This window comes from Ostrea edulis, chromosome 9, assembly GCF_947568905.1.
Source record: "Ostrea edulis chromosome 9, xbOstEdul1.1, whole genome shotgun sequence".
NCBI lineage: Eukaryota > Metazoa > Mollusca > Bivalvia > Ostreida > Ostreidae > Ostrea > Ostrea edulis.
In genome coordinates, this window is record NC_079172.1 from 62,014,023 (window position 1) to 62,039,495 (window position 25,473).

Below are 25,473 nucleotides of genomic sequence, written 5' to 3' on the forward strand. Positions count from 1 at the left end.
CTCAAACAAACTTACATACAACCACAACATATATGAGATGCAATTTATATTGATCATGTGCTTTTATTCATGTTCTTTTCACTAAATGTTTTATTCTGTTTTGTATGCCAATAGCATTACCTCTAAAAATCATGTCTGATGTAAAAAAAGGAAAATTGGCAACATTTTTAATTCGTTGGAAATTGTGGGTTTTTTTCAGTAGTCGACCAACACCACAGTCTGCCAATGAAACGACAAACATTGTTATAGGCTGTGTATCAGGGGCTGTATTTCTCATAGTGTTCGCATTGGCTGTGCTGTTTTATTGTAAGCGATATCGGAAACGACGAAATCGCAAGACATATCAAGGTATTTTATATCATAAATATTCACAAATGTTGTATTAAGTTTACATGTATTTCTATCGCCTTCAATATATGGTTGGCGATTAGAAAGAAGTTTTCATCTCAACTGAGTTGAAAAAGCTCTGATCGGAGTTCTGTCTCTCTGATGTACATTTTTACATTTTTGTCTTCTTCTCAAGAAATACAAGACTAATTTCAAGCAGACCTGCTGCAAAGCACCCTAGGGTCAAAGTGATTTTAAATAAATAAATGTAAAATTTCTTTATTTAGTATAAATTTAAGCATGTTTGCACATGATATCCGATACCACGATAGGGGTTTTACATAAGAATGCATACTGGAACATATTCCCCAACTCCAAGCTTCTGCTCAAGAACTACAGGGCCACAAAAGTGCGAAAATTTTTACATGGGAGTTTATCGGGTTTTTGCTGAAAATCTTTTCAAGAACCGTAATGATACAAAATGGAGTAGTGGAGGTCATCAACTTCTCTATAAACTTCTCAATACCCTAGATCATTTTGTCCATGAGGATAAAATTACTAGAAAAAATACCATCATACCAACAACCCGACATTAAGTACCCCTTTTCGTAGACAACGAGAAAATCACTCAATCAGGACACTAGGCACTGCATTTTCATATGGGTGTAACGACAACGTAGATAATGTATGGAATCTGACTAGTCCATATGGAAATAACGTAAATGTGATGGGACTTTTACAAATAAACAAAGACGTAAACGCAGTTATACAACAGACCAAATATACCCATGTCACACTTGATTCACTTTCACCTTATGTCAACAGACTATTAGGTCCACATATTGGCACAAAATTTTACTGTTGCATTGAAAATTTTAAATACCTTATCAGAAGAAGCCAAAGCTAGTCCATACTTGGATTTTTCAACACCAGAATACATGTACAGACTGAACTCTATTATTTTGGATGTTGCCCATCAGAAGCTCTTTAAACCACCGCGGGTTATGGATAATAATCCTTCCGAATCATACCGCCAGTTCCTTCAACTTGAATGTAATATTAAAGGAATAGCATCTATTCCTTTAATATTACATTCAAGTCAACATAAGCAACGGTCTCCGTCATAAAAAAAAGTTCAGTCTTGTCTTTCATCGTATTTCAATTTCAAGTCTACACCATGTATTTCCTACAAATAAACTTGTATTATCACATCCAAACCTCTTAATTACAAACTTTACAGTGCCTAGATATAGACAACTTGTTCATAATCCACCTATGTGTTTTGTTCTTCTTTGAACTATAGTCCAGCTGGACATGTCCTTACTAGTGATGTCGAGATAGTTAAAAATGGCGACCTCAGATCACTTATTTTAAAATGTCCTAAATTCAGAGAGCCCTGATCTTTCAATTGGCGACAGAACTTATCTCTATTATGAATTCTGTCGAAGATTATGCCAGATAATGGGCTAAACGCGTATGAACAGGAAGAACTTGACACCTTGTCAGAATGGATAAAAAGTATGAGGAATAAAGCAAAAGTGCGTGCCATCTATCCTGCGTTTAATAAACTAAAAGTGATAAAATGATTAAGATAGGTTACATGAATACATGGTGTATATTTTGGTTCCAGCTGACAAGGCTTGTAACAGCATTGTCTTTGTTTGTAAGGCTCTTCATTACTACTGTGTTTTAAACGAACTTCGCTTTATTTCCACGTTTGGTAATTCTACTTATACTCCAACTATCCTTTCAAAAGATGAAATTCTTCACAATCACGCTTCCGTTTTTAACACATTTAATATCCCAGTCATCAATGGGACGAATATATATATATATATGTGTGTGTGTGTGTGTGTGTGTGTGTGTGTGTGTGACATGAATTAATAAATACGTACACCTTTCTCATCTTATCCGCCATATTTCTCTCAGGTAGCCTAATTTACTCTACCCGTATATACCCCAAATGTGATTGTCACACCTGAGTGATTTTTCTAGGTGGCCTCGACCAGTGCACATCTCCGATAGTAATATATTGGGAATGCGAAACAAATAAATTCATATTTTAAAAAATTATGCTTTGCTCAAAATTACAATATATTTATTGTATACAAATGCAACATTCCGAAAGATTAGATAATTTAGAAAAAAATGCAAAAAAAGCTTTTCTTGCATACTTGCAAGTGCATGCAAGTATTTGCAGTTTCTTATGAAATAAATGCGGATAAATCATTTGCCAATTACATACTGATAGAATGGAATAAGCAAAGAGCATAAGATATATTATTTATATCAATTCTTGCAATGTACAGGTCCATGCCATATGCATAATATGTAATGCACATGGCATATTCGCTAAAAAAAAAAAACAAAAACAAAAAAAACAAAAAACAAAAAACGTATCAAATACGGACGTCTATTCAACAGGTATCGGAGATTTGCACTTACCGAAAATATTAGATTCTCTTTATTCTGATAAATCCACGAAACAAAATGATAAACTCCATTTGTATCTCGTTAGAACTTTACAACACGTTGTTATTCCATTATACAGACTGCGACACACTTCACCCGTGCCAAGCAGGGTGTCTTCAATCAGGGGAGATGTCAGAGTCGAAATTTTTTCCTGTATTGAATGCTTGTCTGGTCGAGGTTTTGCAGTTTATAGAAATCGGGAATCTAATCATATACACTGAGCATCTGGTTGGATATATTGCGTGCTCAATTCAAAATTTATCGATGATCATATACAAACTTGGATGTACAAATAAGGGAATAATGATCGAAAATATACATCTGTTTGAAAATGCGGGTATTACATTTGCAATCCATAATAAACAGTTGATTACACAAAGACACATATAAAAGGAAATGTATAAACGAATATATAGTTTTATTGTCTCTTTGGGAACCACATAATTATTTACGGTCTCTGCATGTCCATATTCATTGATTGAACAGGAGAGAGAGAGAGAGAGAGAGAGAGAGAGAGACTGTCCTACTTCGATGTACAATATATCATTTCACAGAAGGAAAGAAAATTGATCACTGATATAATGGTAAGCTTACAAGCATTAAAAAATTGTGATTGACAATATATTGAAAACTTGCAGTTGATACTTATAATTGAATTCATTACAAATTTAAAGAAAAATATTAGTTTAAACTGTGCATGTAGAAAATACTGACTTTGTATGTTAGAATAACGGAAAAAGTAAATTGTCAAAAAAGTGGGGAGAGCAGACCAGCCCAGCCTCCCTGCCCACCCCAACCTCCTGTATACGTGCCTGAAACAACATATCAATTCTTGTTGAAAGAAAGGTGCATATCTGCATTTCATTAAATTCCAAAGGAGCTCGAACTTATGTGTTCCCCTAGTAATTAATTATTTTGTATGCAAGATTCGTTCCCGAATTTAGAATCATGCTTTCAGTCAGAGCAGAAATGAATTCATTTTGAAGTACATCTAGTTTGAATGCAAATGTGGGGTTCCTTCTTTTAATTTCATCAGACTCATTAGAACCCCCTCCCCCAAACTATGCAGCTTTGTTTTTATTGATATCTAAATCGGCATATGAATCCGGATATAAATTATGTTTTTTCGTGATCATATAGATATTGATACTAGAAAATGTTTATACTCTTACCTTTTGCATATCCTACTAATGCATTACAGTAGATTGACACTGTATCATATCAAATAAAACCTCAACACGAATTTTACTGATTTATGAATACTAAAATCTTATCGAATACATTGAATTTGAAATTTCGACGTACAGCGGTATGTCTATTTTCAGAATATATCCATTGCGCCAGATCTACGACATGAAAATATTTATGAATAAATTACACTCAAGCCTGAAAGTAATCATTATGGTATGTTACAGAAACGTTAAAACACATTTAATGCTATAGTCCTGCAATGCATGCATGCGATTTTTCTGAATACATGTATTTATGTATTCGTGAATGAAGTTCCTACGCTTAAAGTAACTCCACCCTCCTGTGATGTCATCAGATTTTGCAAAATCAATGATTTATTTATGATTTATGTATGATACGAACATAAATTTTGTTGGAGTCTTTTCCTATAGTTATTGTAAAAAAATCTTGTTAAAAATAAAATATTTCAAAAGTCTAAGTTATAGATGAATAATCAATGATACGTTTCAAAATATTGAATCCAAGGGCAATCACTCAGTTTCTATTAATTTCTTTATCAAGTCTATTATGCGACGATTTTCTGTATTTTTTACAGACATTTTGTACATTTTTGTGAAGATACAGTTTCATGAAATTGTTATGAATGCTATTATATCGCCATAACCAGTTTGTATGGAATTTTGATAACACTGTTTAAGGAAAATTGCAATTTTCTGACGGTGATATAGTATTCTGTTTATGTACGTCTTACATCTTAAAAAGTGTGATGACCTATGTATTTTATTTGATAATTTGTTAGTTTTAACTTTAATGAATGGAAATAAATACACATTTTAAACTTGTATCAGATAAAACTGCGAGTATGGAGTTACCTTAAAACTATCTTAGCCTTTATGCATTTTGTTTTGTGATTTTGGTTTACCATTCCTTACACTGTGTAAATGAAGGAAAACTTGCTAAAGGATGCAATTCTATACCATACAATTAGTATGCATGCATGTGTTGAAAAGCAAATGTACATGTAATAACCAGACATGTATCGTCATTTTTCATGGGGGGGGGGGGGGGGTACAACAGGAAGAAAAAAAAAAGGAAAATTGCATTCTTAAAAATTTCTTGCCATTCAAAATAATAATTTAAAAAGTTGAAACGAAAACACAATAAAATCAACCCCCCCCCCAACAAACCAAGATGTTTTATCCGATGTTCAAAGTCCTAATGTGGGGTGAAGGATTAAAAGAGTCTTCTACTTTGACTGCCTCAATAATTTCCCCCTACACTTCATTTTCTTCCATCGTTGGGGGTGGGATGGGATGGTTAAAGTCCTCTACTCTGAGTGCTTAATAATATCTTCATTTTCTTAATTGGTGGTGGTGTGTGTCTTCTACTATTATATAAGAACTTTCAAGCTGGGGTCAAGTTAGGGGTGGGGGGTTGTCACCCAATATATCTCTTATTTGCATTACAAAATAACAAAAAATGGATATTGTTATCAAAGGTGGGGAACAGACACTCTTGTCCCTTCCCCTTGATTCAATTTGCTTGATAACGACGCATATGATAATATATAAATATTGCATGTATTTGAGGGTAACATTGAAAATTTTCACCCCGAGAAAACCATTGTCAACCGAGGCGTAGCCGATGTTGACAATGGTTTCTCGAGGGGTGAAAATTTCAATGTTACCCTCAAATACATGCAATATTTGTTTTATTATACTATGTAAACTGGAAAGCAGAAAAACTTACGTCTGTTGACATTTGATCAATCACTGTCGTGCGATATTTCGTATTTCGATGCGGGTACTCGCGTTTATTACAAACGCTCAAACGACGTCGCCTAGCAATCTACGGCGAACCGTACGCGCATAAATTTGACGCATGTGATAATTTTTTATAATATCACCCGTTGTCAAGTACTGTTACCCGTTGCTAGATACTATCACCCTGGGTCGCGTGTTTTCTGTTCTCAGAGGGTAACAATATGTTTTTTTCAAATGCTTCTCGACCAATCAGGTTCGAGTATTTTACATGAAAGTATAATAAACTCAATTATTACATTTTGCATTAATACAATTTACGTTGAGTTCAACGCAGAATGTAATAACGCAAAATGGCATAGATATATAAGATCTATTGAGCGCCAAATTAGCATAAAATGAAGCAATTGAAAATAACATTATTTAAAGATATGTTTAATTTTTAATTATTGCATCCTTTAAATGAATCAAATAAATCTGTATTATCAATTAAAGAGAGCAATATTGAGTTACTGTTCTCTTATATTGAATTAACGATACCATTTGTCTTAATAAGAGCGCGATTATTACAAGATCATCGTTTGAATCTCTCTCTCTCTCTCTCTCTCTCTCTCTCTCTCTCTCTCTCTCTGTCTCTCTCTCTCATCCCATACACTCGTACAGTATTGTATATGCAAATTATCTATGCACTAACAATTTATGTACCTAAATGATTTCCTGATTTATAAATCTGCAATACTCTGACCAGTAAATAATACGATATAAGGATTCATGCACAATACAGGGTAAATATTCTACTCTGATACTTCCCCTGATTGAAGATAGCTGATCGGCACGGGCTAAGTGTGTCGCAGTCTGTACAATGGACAATGTTGTTTACTGTTGGAATACAAATGGAGTGTATCGTTTTGTTTCATGGATTATGCTAATAAAGGGAGTTTTACTAAGATCGGTAAAGTTGGCTACTAGTAACCAGCTACTAGTAACTGGCTACTTAAAAGGAGAAAAGTTGGCTACTAGTAGCCAGCTACTTGAACCAGGAAAAGTTAGCTACTAGTAGCCAGTTACTAGTAGCCAGCTACTAAAAGTAAGAAAAGTTAGCTACTCGTAGCCAGCTACTACAAAATATAAAAGTTATAATTACTGATAGCTCGCTACCAGATAAAGATTAATGAGTTTGAAAATTATTATCTATCAGATTTATTTCTAAAGAGGACGAGGAGTCGTATGAAATTTAATGCTCAATTATCCCCAATTACATAACGTTGCAATGCAAAATACGAATACACTTTTTCAACTGAGTGTTTACTTTAAAAGTGACACGGATTGAATTCAGACCTTCAATCATTTGATATACCATCCATTTTGAGATATCTGCTACTTTTACAATTTGATTCGAGTTACCCTGAAATTTCAACATAAGTGTGAATACCGTAAGAAACTTTATGTTTATATTAGATATCTGACGAATTTACGACTATACATATGGCAAGAAGTGATACATGCTGTTTTGGTACGCCACGAATTTTCAGATATCGCTCTTTAGGAAATCAGTTACTTATACATTTTGATTACCGGTAAAATGAAATTTCAAGATCCGTGTGAATACCATAAGGAACTCCGTATTTATATCATATATTTAACTAACTTACTACGATACGTATGGCGAGTAGTGATATTGGGTATTGTGACATGTCATCAATTTTCAGATATCACCCTTAAGGAAGTCAGCTACATATACCTTTTGATGGCAGGTAAACTGAAATTTCAAGTTTTTCGCAAATATCTTAAGAAACTCATGAGTTTGTATTAGATATCTGACTAATTTACAATTATCAAAGTGAAGAAGAGTGATATTAGGTATTTTGACATGCCATAAATTTCCAGATATCACGCTTAAGGAAGTCAGCTACTTATACCTTTTGTTCCTGGAAAGCTGAAATTTCAAGTTTTTCATAAATATCTTAAAGAACTCTGTTTGTATTAGATATCTGACTAATTTACAACTATCCATGTGAAGTGGAGTGGTACTAGGTATCTTGATATGCCATCAATTTTCAGATATCACCCTTAAGGAAGTCCGCTACTTATACCTTTTGATTCCAGGTAACCTGAAATTTCAAGTTTTTCATAAATATCTTAAGGAACTCTGTGTTTGTATTAGATATCTGACTAATTTACAAATATCCACGTGAATAGGAATAGTAGGTATATTGATATGCCATCAATTTTCAGATATCAACCAAAAGGAAGTCAGCTACTTATACCTTTTGAATACGTGTAGCCTAAAATTTCAGGCTTTTCGCAAATATCTTAAGGAACTCTGTCTTTGTTTTATAAATCTCATTAATTTACCATCTTACATACGACAAGGAATGAGATTAAGTATCTTAATATACCACCAATTTTCAGATATCACGCTTAAGAAAGTCAGCTACTTATACCTTTTGATTCCAAGAAGCATAAGATTTAAAGGTTTTAGCAAATATTCTAAGGAAGTCTGTGTTTTTATTAGATATCGTATTAATATACCAGTAAACATATGACAAGGAGTTACATTAGGTATCTTGATATGCCATCAATTTTGAGATATCACGCTTAAGGAAGTCAGCTACTTATACCTTTTGATTGCAAGTAACCTAAAATTTGAAGTTTTTCGTTAATATCTTAAGAAACTCTGCGTTTGTATTCGATATCTGACTAAGTTCCAACTATCCACGTGAAGAGGAGTGATATTAGGGATCTTGATATGCCATGAATTTTCAGATATCACAATTTAGGAAGTCAGCTACTTATACCTTTTAATTCCTCGACACCTGAAATTTTAACTTTTTCATAAATATCTTAAGTAATTCTGCTTTTGTATTAGATATCTGACTAACTTACAACTATCCACATAAAGAAGAGTGATATTACGTATCTTGATATACAATTGATTTTCAGATATCACCCTTAAGGAAGTCAGCTACTTGTATACTTTTTGATTCTAAGTAACTTGAAATTTGAAGTTTTCCGTAAATATCTTGAGGAACTCTGCATTTGTATGAGATATCTGACTAACTTACAACCATCTACGTGAAGAGGAGTGATATTAGGTATCTTGATACCTATTACCATACCTCTTCACGTGGATAGTAGTTTACTAGTCAGATATCTAACAGAAACACAGAGTTCCTTAAGCTATATACAAAACACATTAAATTTCAGGATGTCTGGAATGAAAAGCTATCAGTAGCTGACTTCGTCCAACATGATATCTGAAAATTGATTGCATATCAAGACACTTCATATAAAGCCCTGTAATATCGGCAAAGATAAATTAGTCAGATATCTAACATATCTATCTGAAAATTGATGGCATATCAATATACTTAATACCATTCCACTTCACATGGATAGTTGTAAATTAGTCAGATATCTAATACAAACAAGGGGATCTTTAAGATGTTTATGGAAAACTTGAAATTTCAGGTTAGCTGGAATCAAAAGGTATAAGTAGCTGACTTCCTTAAGTGTGATATCTCAAAATTGATGGCATATCAAGATACACAATACCATTCCACTTCACATGGACAGTTGTAAATTAGTCAGATATCTAATACAAACAAGGAGTTCTTTAAGATATTTATGAAAAACTTAAAATTTCAGGATACCAGAAATCAAAAGGTATAAGTAGCTGACTTCCTTAAACGTGATATCTGGAAACTTATGGCATATCAAGATACCTAATATCAGTCTTCTTCACATTGATAATTGTAAATTAGTCAGATATCTAATACAAACAAGGAACTCCTTAAAATATTGGTAGAAAACTTGAAATTTCATGTTACTTGCAATCAAAAGGTATAAGTAGCTGACTTCCTTAAGGGTGATATCTGAAAATTGATGGTATATCAAGATACCTAATACCACTCCACTTCACATGGATAGTTGTAAATTAGTCAGATATCTAATACAAACAAGGAGTTCTTTAAGATATTTATGAAAAACTTGAAATTTCAGGTTAGCTGCAATCAAAAGGTATAAGTAGCTGACTTCCTTAAGTGTGATATCTCAAAATTGATGGCATATCAAGATACACAATACCATTCCACTTCACATGGACAGTTGTAAATTAGTCAGATATCTAATACAAACAAGGAGTTCTTTAAGATATTTATGAAAAACTTAAAATTTCAGGATACCAGAAATCAAAAGGTATAAGTAGCTGACTTCCTTAAACGTGATATCTGGAAACTTATGGCATATCAAGATACCTAATATCAGTCTTCTTCACATTGATAATTGTAAATTAGTCAGATATCTAATACAAACAAGGAACTCCTTAAAATATTGGTAGAAAACTTGAAATTTCATGTTACTTGCAATCAAAAGGTATAAGTAGCTGACTTCCTTAAGGGTGATATCTGAAAATTGATGGTATATCAAGATACCTAATACCACTCCACTTCACATGGATAGTTGTAAATTAGTCAGATATCTAATACAAACAAGGAGTTCTTTAAGATATTTATGAAAAACTTGAAATTTCAGGTTAGCTGCAATCAAAAGGTATAAGTAGCTGACTTCCTTAAGTGTGATATCTCAAAATTGATGGCATATCAAGATACATAATACCATTCCACTTCACATGGATAGTTGTAAATTAGTCAGATATCTAATACAAACAAGGAGTTCTTTAAGATATTTGCAAAAAACTTGAAATTTCAGTTTACCTGCCATCAAAATGTACATGTAGCTGACTTCCTTAAGGGTGATATCTGAAAATTGATGGCATATCAAGATAACTAATATCAGTCTTCTTCATGTGGATAGTTGTAAATTAGTCAGATATCTAATACAAACAAGGAGTTCTTTAAGATATTTATGAGAAACTTGAAATTTCAGGTTAGCTGCAATCAAAATGTATAAGTAGCGAACTTCCTTAAGGGTGATATCTGAAAATTGATGGCATATCAAGATACCTAGTACCACTCCACTTCACATGGATAGTTGTAAATTAGTCAGATATCTAATACAAACACAGAGTTCTTTAAGATATTTATGAAAAACTTGAAATTTCAGCTTTCCAGGAACACAAGGTATAAGTAGCTGACTTCCTCAAACGTGATATCTGGAAATTTATGGCATGTCAAAATACCTAATATCACTCTTCTTCACTTTGATAATTGTAAATTAGTCAGATATCTAATACAAACTCAGAGTTCCTTAAGATATTTGCGAAAAACTTGAAATTTCAGTTTACCTGCCATCAAAAGGTATATGTAGCTGACTTCCTTAAGGGTGATATCTGAAAATTGATGACATCACAATACCCAATATCACTACTCGCCATACGTATCGTAGTAAGTTAGTTAAATATATGATATAAATACGGAGTTCCTTATGGTATTCACACGGATCTTGAAATTTCATTGTACCGATAATCAAAATGTATATGTAACTGATTTCCTAAAGAGCGATATCTGAAAATTCGTGGCGTACCAAAACAGCATGTATCACTTCTTACCATATGTATAGTCGTAAATTCGTCAGATATCTAATACAAACATAAAGTCAAACATAAAGTTTCTTACGGTATTCACACTTATGTTGAAATTTCAGGGTAACTCGAATCAAATTGTAAAAGTAGCAGATATCTCAAAATGGATGTATATCAAATGATTGAAGGTCTGAATTCAATCCGTATCACTTTTAAAGTAAACACTCAGTTGAAAAAGTTTAATCATATTTTGCATTGCAACGTTATGTAACTGGGGACAATTGAACATTAAATATCATACGACTCCTCGTCCTCTTTAGAAATAAATCTGATAGATAATAATTTTCAAACTCATTAACCTTTATCTGGTAGCGAGCTATCAGTAATTATAACTTTTATATTTTGTAGTTGGTGGCTACGAGTAGCTAACTTTTCTTACTTTTAGTAGCTGACTACTAGTAACTGGCTACTAGTAGCTAACTTTTCCTGGTTCAAGTAGCTGGCTACTAGTAGCCAACTTTTCTCTTTTTAAGTAGTCAGTTACTAGTAGCTGGTTACTAGTAGCCAACTTTACCGATCTGTTTTACTACTACTTTGAGTATTTTCGACAAGTATACACGTACATCTGCGGTCCTTTACAGATATTATGAGTAGACCCAGGTAAATAGTCGTCCGCATTCGATGCTTTTTCATGGCGAGCATACATCAATAGATAATAGATGAAATATTTCTCCGCGTTTTTGTATAGTTTTGACATATTTATTGCAAATGTACGCACATTCACGTAAAGAAAAGGCATTCTATATTTATTTATCCAAAGCTTTTAGAATGATTTACTACTGTACGATATGTTTATTGTAATTTTGAGCACTGCGTGGTGTTTCAAAACATGATTTCATTTCTTCCTGATGTCCTATAAATTAGTATCGGAGATGTACTTGTTACCTGTCGAAGCTACCCGTATAGGTAAGTCGAAGACACTGATGTGAAGTGAAGTGTAGCAAAACTCGTCCCCTTATATACCATGCGAACCCTGATACAAATAACAATAAAATATCCAACTAATATGGCGGATAAGCAGAGAAATATGGCGGACATATAGAATTATACTATATTTATTAATTCATGTCAGCTTTAACGTACCTATACTGGATTCCTAAGCCTCACATAAAACCTTACAGAGATACATTGCCGGATCCAGTAAATGTTTTACCAAGCTCCGATCTTTGTTCGTCACCAAAATATTAACTGAAGTGATTGAGAAACTTCAAACGTATTCTTAAAAAAAATCCAAAGAACTTTCAATAAATTTGAAACCACAAAACTTTTCCCAAATTAACAAAATAAAAAAGTAGGCCGTTTCAATATTTTACACAACTATTCCTCACAGTAGCACAGAAACACTAGACCTTTTGACATCACAGACACTTGCTTCTTCAATAAAAACGGAACATGGAGATATTCATATCTAGTGATCAGTCATCCAAAACATTTCTTAAACACCACTCTGGCTCTACGCACAAATACTCTAAAGTTGAAATTTAAAAAAATATGCTGGAGTTCCTAATTGACAATTTATACGTAGTCTTTGGTGATCAAGTCTTCCAACAGTCTGTTGGGATTCCCATGGACACGAATTGTGCTCCTTCATTGGCTGACTTGAGGCATAATTTATTTAAAAGCTTCTACATGAGAAGAAACACTCTCTTGCTGTGGCCTCCAACTTGACATTTACATATATCTACAGATTTGTCTCTTTTCATGTAGACGTTTGTTTTTTTTTAATAAACTCTGCTTTATAAGGATATAAAAACAGGTAAGCTAACAAAGGAGCACAATTCGTGCCCATGAAAATTCAAACAGACTGTTGGAAGACCTGATCACCAAAGACAATGAAGATATTGTCAATGAAGAAACTCCAGCATATATTTTTTGTTTATTTCTGACAAAGTATAAAGTTCTTCTTTTTCATATTTAGCCCATCGTCTGGCATAATCTTCGACAGAATTCATAACAGAGTATTGAAGTCGTTTCGTAGAAACTTTAAATGTTTTCGTTAATAGTAAGATGAATGTAGAATTTATATTTAGTTTTGTATTTATATCACAATTTGCTCAATTATTTTATAAACACTGGTATCAAACTACACAACAAAATATTTTAAAACATAACATTGAATGTTGTCATCTTAATTTTCTTTTATATTTATAGCAGTTAGATGTAATAGCATTCTAATGATTTATTTTCTTTAAAGTGAATGAAGAAAAGGCATCAATGGAGGCATTAATTGGTAAGCATTTAATATTACGATAACGTTTAATGATGATGATAATAAATGAATACTTGTCAATTAAAAGTCAGTGCACAGTAGTCATGCTAAGATTAAAAGCTTTTGACTTTCGTGAAAAAAAGTGTGAACCATATTTTTCTTCTTGTATTAACTTTACTTTGATTTTATTATGCAACATTTCGAACAAGTTCTTGAACAATACTACTTCAGTAAAACAAACAAATACTACAGATGTAGCAAAGTGAATCCCCCCCGTGGGATAATCAGAATTAAAATCGATGAATATATATATTTCATTTATAGTTAGTACATGGTAAATCAATAAGCTCTGCAAAATTAATTGAATCAGTCGATACATATTTTATATTCGGGAAATTACCAGAAAAGTAAGGCAGTGTCTTCAATGGATTTAGGTTAAGGGTAAAAAAAATAATAATTCCAATGTCTAACTAGTAAGAGTCGAAGATTTATGAAATATAGATCCAAATTACATAATCGAAATGTGATATTATTTACGGAAAAATTTGAAGCTGAAATAGAAAAGTAATGCTATTATTAAGTAAAGCGAGGTAAGACTTATAGTAGCTTTGTGGTATTTAAAAAAGTCACCATTGTAATGGGATATAATTACAGACGATGTACACAGGTCTGTGTCATTGTGACTGCATCAACAGAATCCACGAGACAAAAATAGCGGTAGAAGTTCACACAATTATAATTCTATTTTTGCTGTATTTACTTTACCATTTCCATGTAAAATTCTGTTTTAGTCACGCTTTTCCAATTCAACTTTTTAAATACTTTATTGCCATGCTCAAATTATGAGAAATATGCCATGTTATGCTAAAGCATCATGTAATTCCTCTTTGATGCATATCGCTAGTATCTAAAATGGATAATTACACGATTATATCTTATTCCAGAAACCCAGAAGAGCCAGACTTCGGTGACTACGCAGTGGATAGGTTTGATCTTTAGTGCCTTTTCTGTATTACCTTATTCACAAAGTGTCCCGTATTCTCAAGATGAACTATTACTTAATAATTATTTACAATGTAAACTACTTCATTCCTACAGAGGACTACTTTGTTCGCATAGTATAATTCACAAAGCAAAGTGTACTTACCTTATTTACAAAGCGAGACAGCTACATGTATATATATATATATATATATATATATATATATATATATATATATATATTATACTTTATTTACACATGGACCACTTTAATAGCTACTTTACTTACACATTGTAACACCTTTATTCCCATATATTATCAACACAAACGACTGCATTATTCACACAGTGCACTGATAAGCACTACTTGTTACAGTGTGATGATAAATGTAGACGTTCATGTCTTTGTTCATTTCACAGCTCCACTAGGGGCGACATCTGCAAAAATTATCCATCCTGGCCAAAATTGCATCAAAGTAAATTCCAAAGATACGATTGTTCTGCTGGCAGAAATTAGATCTATTGTTGAAGTTCAGAGCGTTGCCTGGCAAAAAAGAATTGACAACGGAGAGTGGGAGAGTCTTGATATTACCCAGAAAAAGTACAGAGGCAGTCGAATAAATCTGTATGTGCCCTGTTTGATCATCAATGATTGCGGAAGTGATGAGGATGGGTTTTATCGTCTTTTGGTAGAAAATGCCGAAGGACCAGTCCCTAGCACAGAGCGACGAATTCGCGTCTACAAAGGTAAAGATTTATTAACGACTTGAATCCAAATTGATAGCAGAAGACTTTATTTTTCTACAAATCTGAAAGTCCACCGGCGGAAGACAAGGGGAACTTAACATATGCTCTCTGTCTTCTATTATAGTTTATAAAACGTTTAACATTTTCAAGTTTTTCTTTTGCCTCCTTGGTATTAGAACGTCCCACTTGAGAATCTGTCACTCGTATGAAGATGGGTCACGACTTCACATGAGTGAAAGATTCTCGAGGGAAACGTTAAACACTATACAACCAACCAACAATCAACCCTTAAAAATTAATAACGGACATGAGCATAGAGGAATTTTTGAATTACATTCTAGAGAACATAAAAGCAACTATTTTTGTAATACTTTCTTTAGGCCATGCCAATTTGTAATCTAGTTCGTCGGATTCGCCGCTTCTATTTGTAATAAATCCAAATTATAATATTATCAAAAATTAATATCCGCCCGCGTGTTAAAAAATATCCGTAATTTTTTTTTTCGACTTTTTACAGCAAACTTAATATGTACAATACTTCATAACACTGGATTGGAAGTTGTTCCTTATGCTGGGATCGAACTGGAAGCCGATGAAACTTTTGAAGCGCTATTCGATGCCACTATTTAAAGAGCATCGACAGCGTACGATTGATTGTTTGATTATATATTGACTAAAGTCTCTCTTGAGAATATTTCACTCACATGAAGACGTTACCATTGTCGGTGAAGGGCTGCACAATTTAGGCCTATGCTCAGCGCTTATGGTACTGACGGATCTTTATCGTGCCACACCTGCTGTGACAAGGATCTCAGTTTTTGTAGTCCTATCTGAACTGAAGGACCGCCTCATTTATTCGCCTCTTACAACAAGCAAGGGGTACTGATCGAAGACTATTTTAAACTGAACCGACAGTTAACGACAAATTCACAACAGGTTTGGTGATGTCCTATCAAAATTCGAGAAAATGCTCAAAACGATGCAATGGAGATTGCAATGAATGTCAACACTGGATGTGTCCCTAGCAATATGCATATCTCTGAATCGAAAGTTTGTAGAAATGAAACTGAAATAAAATTCTTCAAAAAGACCTTATCAGTTAATGTTGCAAAGTACATGTATTAGGTATAGAGAAAATAAGTCTTTGAAACCTGAAATACGTCTTATTTATTGTAAACTATATAAACAAAGTTGAAAAATATTTAAGTTTATGTGGTAAACAAATGATATCTGTTGATTTTAGATCTTTATTTTTAGGCACCCGCTTTTTAAAATCACACTTAATTCAATTAAAAATATTTATATTTTCTGTATTCGCTCGCCTCATAATTTTTATCGCCAAAATTAAAAATAATATTTGTAAAATAATTTTGCCTTCTCGCCTCACTTTTTTTGTTTGAAAATCCGAAGAACTATTTTACAAATTGGTGTGGCCTTATACCTAAACATCCAGTTCAAATTAACCTCTGTCAGAATTGTGAATTAATCACTCATGGGCAGCAGAACGGGGCAAATTGGTCATGTACTCTTTTCTTGAAATTGCCTTCACTTTTCTGCATTAGGCAGATTAAAAGTTTTGATACCACAGGAAACGTTTGTAAACATTAAATATCAAAGCCCTATCCCCCTTGTTTCAAAAGATACACTTTTGAATAGTATGTCAAGGGTCTTGGCACCAGAAGAAAGGCCTGGTCATGAGGTATATATATGTGGACTGTCAAAGCCTTATCCTCCATGATTCAAAAAATGTAGCCAAGGTTGAATTATTTGAAAAGTAGTTCAAGGTCACTATGTCAAACTATCTAGGTATCAAAAGAAATGCCTTGTAATGAAGCATCTATATGTAAAATATCAAAGCCCTATTTTCTTTGGTTCAAAAGATAGAGAAAAGTTCAAATTTTTGAAAAGTAAGTCAAAGTCCAAGGGCACAGGCATCTATATATGAAATATCAAAGCCCTTTCCCCTTTAGTTACATAAATATGGCCAATGTTAAGTTTTTGAAACGTAGATCAAAGTCCAGGTCATGAGGTCAAAAGTATTTATGTCAAAGACATAGCTAAGGTTAAACTCTTTGAAATATAGGTCAAAGTGCAAGGTCAATTGTCTGGTACCCAAAGAAATGCATTATAACGAGGCATCTACGAGTATTTGTGAAATAGCAAAGCCGTATTTTCTTTGGTTCAAAAGTTGTAGATTGTAGACAAGGTTAACGTTTTGGGAAAGTAAGTTAATTTTCATGGTCACTAGGTTAAAAATTATGGTACCAAAATGAATGTCTTGTTATGAGGCATTTATTTGTTTGTGAAATAGCAAAGCCCTTTCTCCTTTCAATCAAAATATATGATCAAGGTCAAAGTTCTTAAAAAGTGGATCAAAGTGCAAGGTCAAAAGAAAATTTGTGTCAATTAATATTTATTGTATGAATATACAAAGGGATTGGTTACAAGTTCTAGCAACTTAGAAAACCTCACTCGTATACAAAACATATCATGTTATACATGTACAAATAAAGATTGTCGTGTCACAGAAAATATAATAATAGTTATGATATACAATTATGATAATATACAATATATATGTATAGGTTCATGTAAGTACATAATCAGGCATGAAATGCATTTAAAAAATATATATTTTTAGGTTTGATTAAAATCTGTTAGAGTTCTTAATAAATTTCTGAAATGCTCTGAAAATAAAAAAAAGAATATCAATCATTTCATGTTCTACCTGTATGCCTGCTATCACATTAGATAGGGATGACCAATATGTGTAGGGGTACCAAGAGGTAAAACTAAAATCCGACATTGTCTGTTACAATTATTTACACACAGATATTTGTTATTTTTAGGTGAAAATTCTGGAATTCTGAAGGGGAAGATCGATGTTCTTAAAGACATTGCCCAGTGTCTGATTTTGCTTACCACCCGTAACTTTGTGTGTTGCAACACGCCAGGAAAATTTGTAGACTTTCTAAAAAGTGTAATGACATCTTTGAAAGAAAATCTAAATGAGGAGGAAAATAAGGAATTGGATAAAGGTTGAGAATTTAATGCTCTTTGAAACTAGCTATGGTCAGAAACAATGTATTGCTGATCTTCATGCACCGATAATTAGTTCCTTCGTCTATAGACTGAATTGCAACTCACAAAGATCAATTATTACATATTCGTATTTGTTTGCATATTTCAGTTATGGAACAGACCTTTGTTATTAAAGACCTCTCGTTTGGATTTCTTTGTAAAATCGTTCATTCTCTGAACATTCCACCACCTGCACTTGGCTGGGACAATGAACCAAACAAAGGCTCGAAAACGGAAGTAGATGATCTTGAGCGATGTCATCAATATTGGAATCGCATTAGGGGTTCTAATATACCTCCTTCAAATTTATGCTCTATGTGGAACTCTTTGTCACAGGTAAAACATAAACATAATCGTCAATACCCTAGAACAATTGAAATCTTTTAGGGCACCCGAGTTACTCAGGTGACTTATTGCCATTGGTCTTCGTCCATCGTCATATGTTATCCATCGTCCGTTAACAATTTTACATTTTAAACTTCTTGAAACTATAAGGCCAATTGCTACCATTTTTGGAATGAAGCTTTTCTACCATAAGAGGAATATTAATTGTGAAATTTATGACTGTACTACACTTGTTGCCCCATAGGCGGGGCCAAATATGCTTTAAAAAGCCATATTTTCAAAATTCTTCGTCTCTTAGTCTACTACTACACACGTGGAAGAAAACCTAGATGCATGGTTGTGATGTCCATGAAGCCCTCTATCAAGATTGTGAAATTCATGGCCTCAGGGGTTCAGGCCCTAAGGCAGGGTCAATATGGTCATAGGGTGAAAATGTATTAAAATCGTAGAAAATCTTCTCTACTTTCATATATAAGTGTATTTTAGAAAAACTAAATACTGATTGATTGATTTTATATTGTTTGACATCCTTCTGGAGAATCTTTCATTCATGTGGAGACGTCACCAATACTGGTGAAGGTCTGCAATATTTAGACCTATGCTAGGCGCTTACGGTGTTTGAGCAGGGAGGGATCTTTATCGTGCCACACCCGTTGTGACACGGGGTCTCAGTTTATTCAGTCCCATCCGAAGGACCGCCCCATTTAGTCACAACTTACGACAAGCAAGGGGTACTGAGGACCTATTCTAACCCGGATCCCCACGGTAAATGCATGATTGTGATGTTCATGAAGCTCTTTACCAAAAATGTGAAATTCATGGCTCCTAGGCCAAGTATACAGGCCCTTGAGCAGGGCCAGTATGCCCACATAATGAAAAATCTTTTTTTTTTTAATGCTAAAATGATTTATATGCTTCAAACTTCCATCTTTTTGTCCTCTGTAATTGGATTAAATCTTACAAAATCATGTCTACTCTCATATACACCTGCGAAAAACTGAATACATGATTATGATGTCCATGAAGCTCTCTACCGAAGTTGTGAAATTCACGAATCTTGGGTCGGGTTCAGACCCATGGATGGGGTCGATATGGCCGTATAGTGAACACGGATTAAATCTTAGAAAATGTTCTCTACTCCCAACTATATCTGAGGAAAACTAAATGCATGATTATGATGTCCATAAAGTTCTCCGAAGTTGGGAAATTCATGGGTCAAGGGTTCAGGCCCCTGGGCAGGACCAATATCGCAGTATACTATGAACACATTTTTTTAAATGATAGAATGGTTTGTATGCTTCAAACTTCCATTTTTCCTTCTGTCATTAATTAGGAATTGTATGTATTTTGAAAAATCATAAACATGTGCACGAAAGACTCGGGCTTATATGCAAATATAAAACTCCCTCTGTGAACTATGGTACTCAGGTGACCGTTAAGGCCCGTGGGACTCTTGTTTAATTTTTACTCATACCTGTAGAAGTGCAGTATATTGTGTAATTATACCTATAACAAAGATAACAAGAGGTCCACAGGCCTTATCGGTCACCTGAGTATTGGTTAAAAGTATCGAACACTTGTCCCAAAGGCTGTGAAATCGAGCACACAAATTCCAGTTCTGAATATCTTAGCTACAATGTAGTATTCAACAACAGTATGAAATGAAATATGTTCTTAAGAGCCTGTCTAGCAAAACAAATCGTGCAATACTGTCCAAATCGTAGGTTACCACATCTTGATGAAATTTGGTGGGTAGGTAGACATCCAAAATGTAATTGAAAAATCCCCCCAAATTGCTACATGGCCGCCATACGCAACGCCATCTGTATTTCGCATATTCTCATCAATATTGTTTGTAAAAATCCAGAAAAAAGGTAATATTCAAATGTAATTTATTTCACTAAAAATTTAAATCCATGTTCTTTCTCAAATGTATTTCAAAGCTACAACAGACAGTCCTCTTCCAAAATTCACATAAGTCATAATCAAACATGCAACACATCAAAGGGCAGACAACTCCTAAAATTTGGCAATAATTTAGAAATGAAGAAAAGTACATATTGGAAGGGTCAAATCTTCCAAGAGCAGGCTAGCAAATAATTCCTTTTATACTACTATCAAAATAGACTACTAAACATCATTAAATCATATTATTGAGCTTGACTTTTAAAAATCAAATTAGATATCAGGGTTTAAATAATGTCTTCTTTTTTTTTAAATCTTCAAAAAGGTTGCATGTACATTTATGTTTTTACGGTAAGCCAAAATTAAAGTTAAACATCATGAAATGAATCACGTAATAACAACAGACAATAATAGCCTTCCAAATTTTTTTTTATCTTTTTTATTATTATTGGTTTTTTGTACACATACATGTAATAAAGTACATGAATACAACAAGTCATATATAATTATCATTATGTGCATGGAGAGAGATAGTGAGAAAGAGAGAAAAAGAGAGAGGCATGTTTTAAGTAAATATTAAGTTCCATTGAGTATCAAGTTTTTTCTTTTCACCATTCTTATATCTATATATTTGTGTGTTTCATAAAATAATTTCATTTGTGATATTGCAGCGGGCAAGTTTAAAGGTTTCTTAGTGCATCTTGCAGTATAGACATAATACTTCAGAAATAAAATGATAATGTTTTGTATATCACTATTATTTTCAATACAAGCTAAAATAAAGGATTTCTTTGTAATTGTAATCTGTCGATCAGTCTTGTCTTCTAAAAAGTGTTTGAATTCTACAAGAAATAATTGTAAACAATTACATTCCCATAGAATATGTTCTATTGTTTCCTCTTCATAGTGACAAAAGTTGCAATATTTAGAATCTATTCTTTTTATTTTGAACAATAATGAATTTGTTGCTAAAATTTTGTTTATAATTCTGTACTGAAACCAGTGGAGCTTACTGTCTTTTGTCACTCTGAAGGGTATTTTGTGGATTATTTTCCATTCCCTGTCGTCTACATCTAAAAGCTCACTCCATTTCTTTTTGCCAGCTGAGACCGAGTTATTTTTATTAAGAATTTCATAGAAAAATTTTGATTTGTAACATTTCAAAATTGTGTAAGTATTTGTCATAATTAATGGACTTGTGAGCTTCATGATGTTTTTTCCAGGGTCTGAGTTTTTATCCATGCTCTTACTACATGGATAATGCTGTTGTATTCCAAAAAAATATCCTAATGTTTGTATAAATATCACAAAAATGTTTAAAACTAAAAAGTGAACCATCTTCATTAATAATATCATTAATCAGTCTGATGTTGCTGTCAAACATTTGTTTATTAAAAAATGGTTTTCCACAAATATGAATCTGTGGGTTATAAAATAGAGGTGAATCAGCAGCAACAGTGGACTCATCAATAAGACTATGTAATGTAATGTACGACTTGAATACATCAATCCAAAATTTATTTTTCAGTGTTTTTAAAAGAGTGGTGATGTATTCAACCCCACAGTTAATGAATTTGTTCAACTCAAAATTGGGAATAAACAGTCCCATACCTCTGCTGGAAAAAATAAGATGTCTTACCCAAAATAATTTCATAGAAGCTATAAAAGACATTAGATTTACCATTTTCAATCCTCCATCTTCATATTTTTTAACTATTACTTCTTTTTTTACTCTGTGAGTTGAATTATTCCATATAAAAGAAAAAAAATAATTTTTCTAAATTTTTACAATATAACTCAGAGGGATTTGGGATTGACATCAAGATATGGTTTGATAAGGGCAAAGCCAATGTCTTAATAACTGATTTTTCCAATGGGAGTCAAAAATCTTTTCTCCCAATGTTTAATTAAAGATTTAATCTGTACACATTTTGGTTCATAGTTTAATTGCATCATTTTCTTTAGATCCACATCAAAATGTATTCCTAGTAGTTTAAATCTTGTAGCACCCCACTTAAGCTTGTAGTTAGGCAGTAAAATTTCATTACTAAATCTTTTGGATCCAATCCATACTATATGGGTTTTGTCAAAATTAATATAAACTCCAGACATTTCTGAAAATTGTTGCAGTTTTTCCAATGTTTCTAAGAGAGATTCTTTACTGCCATCAAAAATAAGTGAAGTGTCATCAGCCAACTGGGAAATCTTCTTTTCTACATTGTTTACAGTAATACCTTAAATACTTTTGTTTAATCTAATCTGAATAGCTAATATTTCTGCACAAATTAAAAAAATATACGGTGACAAAGGGTCACCTTGTCTACACCCTCTCTGAATATTGATTTTTTCAGAGAGATTACCACCTTGATTTACTGCAGATGTAATATCTGTACAAAATAATGATACCCAGTTCCGAATAGAGTTGCCAAAGTTAAAGAAAGTTAGTGCTTTTTGAATAAATTCCCAAGACACTGTATCAAAAGCTTTTTCAAAATCGATAAGTAATAATAAACCAGGTATATTTTCTTCCTCAGTGTAATGCATAATATCATAGATAAGCCTTGTATTTTCTCCAATATACCTGTTGGGAATAAAACCTGTTTGATCAGGGTTGATTATTTTATCTAGATACCGTTTTACTCTACTAGCCACTGTACCTGATGCAATTTTATAAACAGTATTCAACAGTGTGATAGGCCTCCAGTTCTTCAGATATTGTCTTGGCTTGTCACCTTTCGGTAGCAATGTAATGATACCATGTCTTTGTGTAACTGACAAAATACTACTTCTATATCCATAATTGATAGACCTTACAACAAAAATACCAATATATTTCCAAAACATTTTGAAGAATTCGGCAGAAAAACCATCAGATCCTGGGGATTTATTAGATTTCATTTTGTAAAGAGTATTGGAGGCTTCTTCAATAGTGATTTCCCCTTCTATTGCTTCTGATTCTTTATTAGAAAGTTTCGGAATATCTTTAAAGCTTGGCTCATTATTAAAATCAAAACTATTATTTACTTCAGTTTTCTTGTATAATTGTTCATAAAAAGTTTTTGTTTCCCTTAAGATTTCAGATTGTTCATATATTACACTCCCTTCATTATTCTCCAATCTAGGGATTATTTTGCTCGTAAAATTTCTGGATTCCAAAGCACAAAAATATTTTGATGGTTTTTCGCCTTCTTCAACCCATTTGGCTCTACTTCTTACATAATTACCTTGTAACTTGTGTTTTCTTATGTTTTCTAGATCTTGTTTTTTACTAGACAGTTCATCAATATTACTGTCACAAACATTTTCTTCCAATGTTTTGATATTTTCAATTAATTCTTTTTCCTCCTTTCTTTCTTTTTTTTAATATATGAAGCATAAGAAATTGTTTTACCCCTTATTTCTAATAATAAGGTTTCTAAAAACAGTTGATCATTAATAGTGAAGGAAATGTCTGCATCAGGGATATTGTGTATGTTACCAAAATTATATACAGGAGCTGCATATTGCTTCTTAACTTCTAAAATAACACCTCTAATACAATCTAAATAATTTTCATCATATCATAAAGAATTGTTGAACTTCCATAATCCTCTACCTTTCTTGAAGTTATTGAAAGCAATGGACAAGGATATCATAGAATGGTCTGATCTATAACTAGACTCTATATTACATTTTTCTAAACCAGACAAAAGTGTCTCAGATATTAAGAAGAAATCTAAACGACTTTGTTTTAATGGGTTTTTCCCCTCCAAATAAGGTCATAATCAAACATGCAACACATCAAAGGACAGACAACTCTTAAAAATTGGTATGTTGTCAATTTCTCAGAAAAGAAGAGAAATTACATATTCGAAGGGTCAAGTCTTCCACGCGCAGACTAGGAAATAATTCTTTTTTACACTTATGTCAAAATAGACTACAAAACATCATTAAATCATATCATTGAGCTCGTCCTTTAAAAATCAAATGAGATATTGGGCTTTAAATAATGCCCTTTTCTTTTTTTTAAATATTCAAAAAGTTTATACGTACATTTGTTATTAAACTAAAATTATAGTTATACATCATGGAATGAATTTCATAGTTACAACTGACAACAGCCTTCCAAAAATAGCAGAAGTCATAATCAAATATACAACACATTAAAGGTCAGACAACTCTTAAAAATTGACAGTATGCAAATATTTTAAGAAATGAAGAAAAAGTAGATGAAGAATTAAATCTTCCGAGAGCAGGTTAGGAAATAAGTCTTTTTCTTCTTAAAATTGTTTTTGTGTGTTCCAATATATCTCCCTTTTATATATGCAGTTTAATCGTGACTGCAATCTAATCAAAATTTGATCCTATGGTCCGCTCATCTACTATCACTGCACTAGCCTAGTGTAGCGTTAGTAGATGAGCGGATCATAGGATCTAATTTTGATTAGATTGATCATGACTGATTAAGTTGTCTAATAAGTTTAGTAATCATTTTCCTAAAACAAAGGCGATGATCCTGTAATCTGTATTAGTCAAGGTAATAGGTCGGTAATCTTTTATATTTGACTTATCTCCCTTTATGTGTATAAGCGATGCAATGGACATTCTTTGAGTAAAAGACATCATGCCCGTTTTATGGGCCATTTTCAAAGCATTATGGAAAAATGTTTGATATCTTTCCAAAAAATCTTATAAAACTCTACAGTAGTACCGTCAGATCCTGGTGATTTATTGTCTTTCTAAAGACGGAAATGAGTCGCACATTTTTGTTCTCGTCTTTATTTCGGTTAGAAATTGTTTTCATTGGATTCCGTGTTGTTTGTAAAAGTGTGTAATATTTTGGAATACATCGTCATTGTTTGTAAAAGTTTTACCCCTTTGTTGTAGACAATTAACCACGTTTGAGATTTGATGATTTTTTTTTCTAATCTGAG

General features: G+C 32.8%; 1 protein-coding gene across 1 annotated transcript in view; it reads left to right on the top strand.

Moving 5' to 3' along the window:
* Window positions 1–25,473, top strand: part of LOC125657994 (uncharacterized) — a 53,110-nt gene that overhangs the window by 11,703 nt on the left and 15,934 nt on the right. Inside the window, exons 6-11 of the mRNA XM_048888988.2 lie at window positions 200–348; window positions 13,487–13,522; window positions 14,446–14,487; window positions 14,903–15,229; window positions 18,079–18,267; window positions 18,420–18,646. Coding sequence (XP_048744945.2) covers window positions 200–348; window positions 13,487–13,522; window positions 14,446–14,487; window positions 14,903–15,229; window positions 18,079–18,267; window positions 18,420–18,646 — 970 coding nt within the window. The remainder of the gene's footprint in view (window positions 1–199; window positions 349–13,486; window positions 13,523–14,445; window positions 14,488–14,902; window positions 15,230–18,078; window positions 18,268–18,419; window positions 18,647–25,473) is intronic.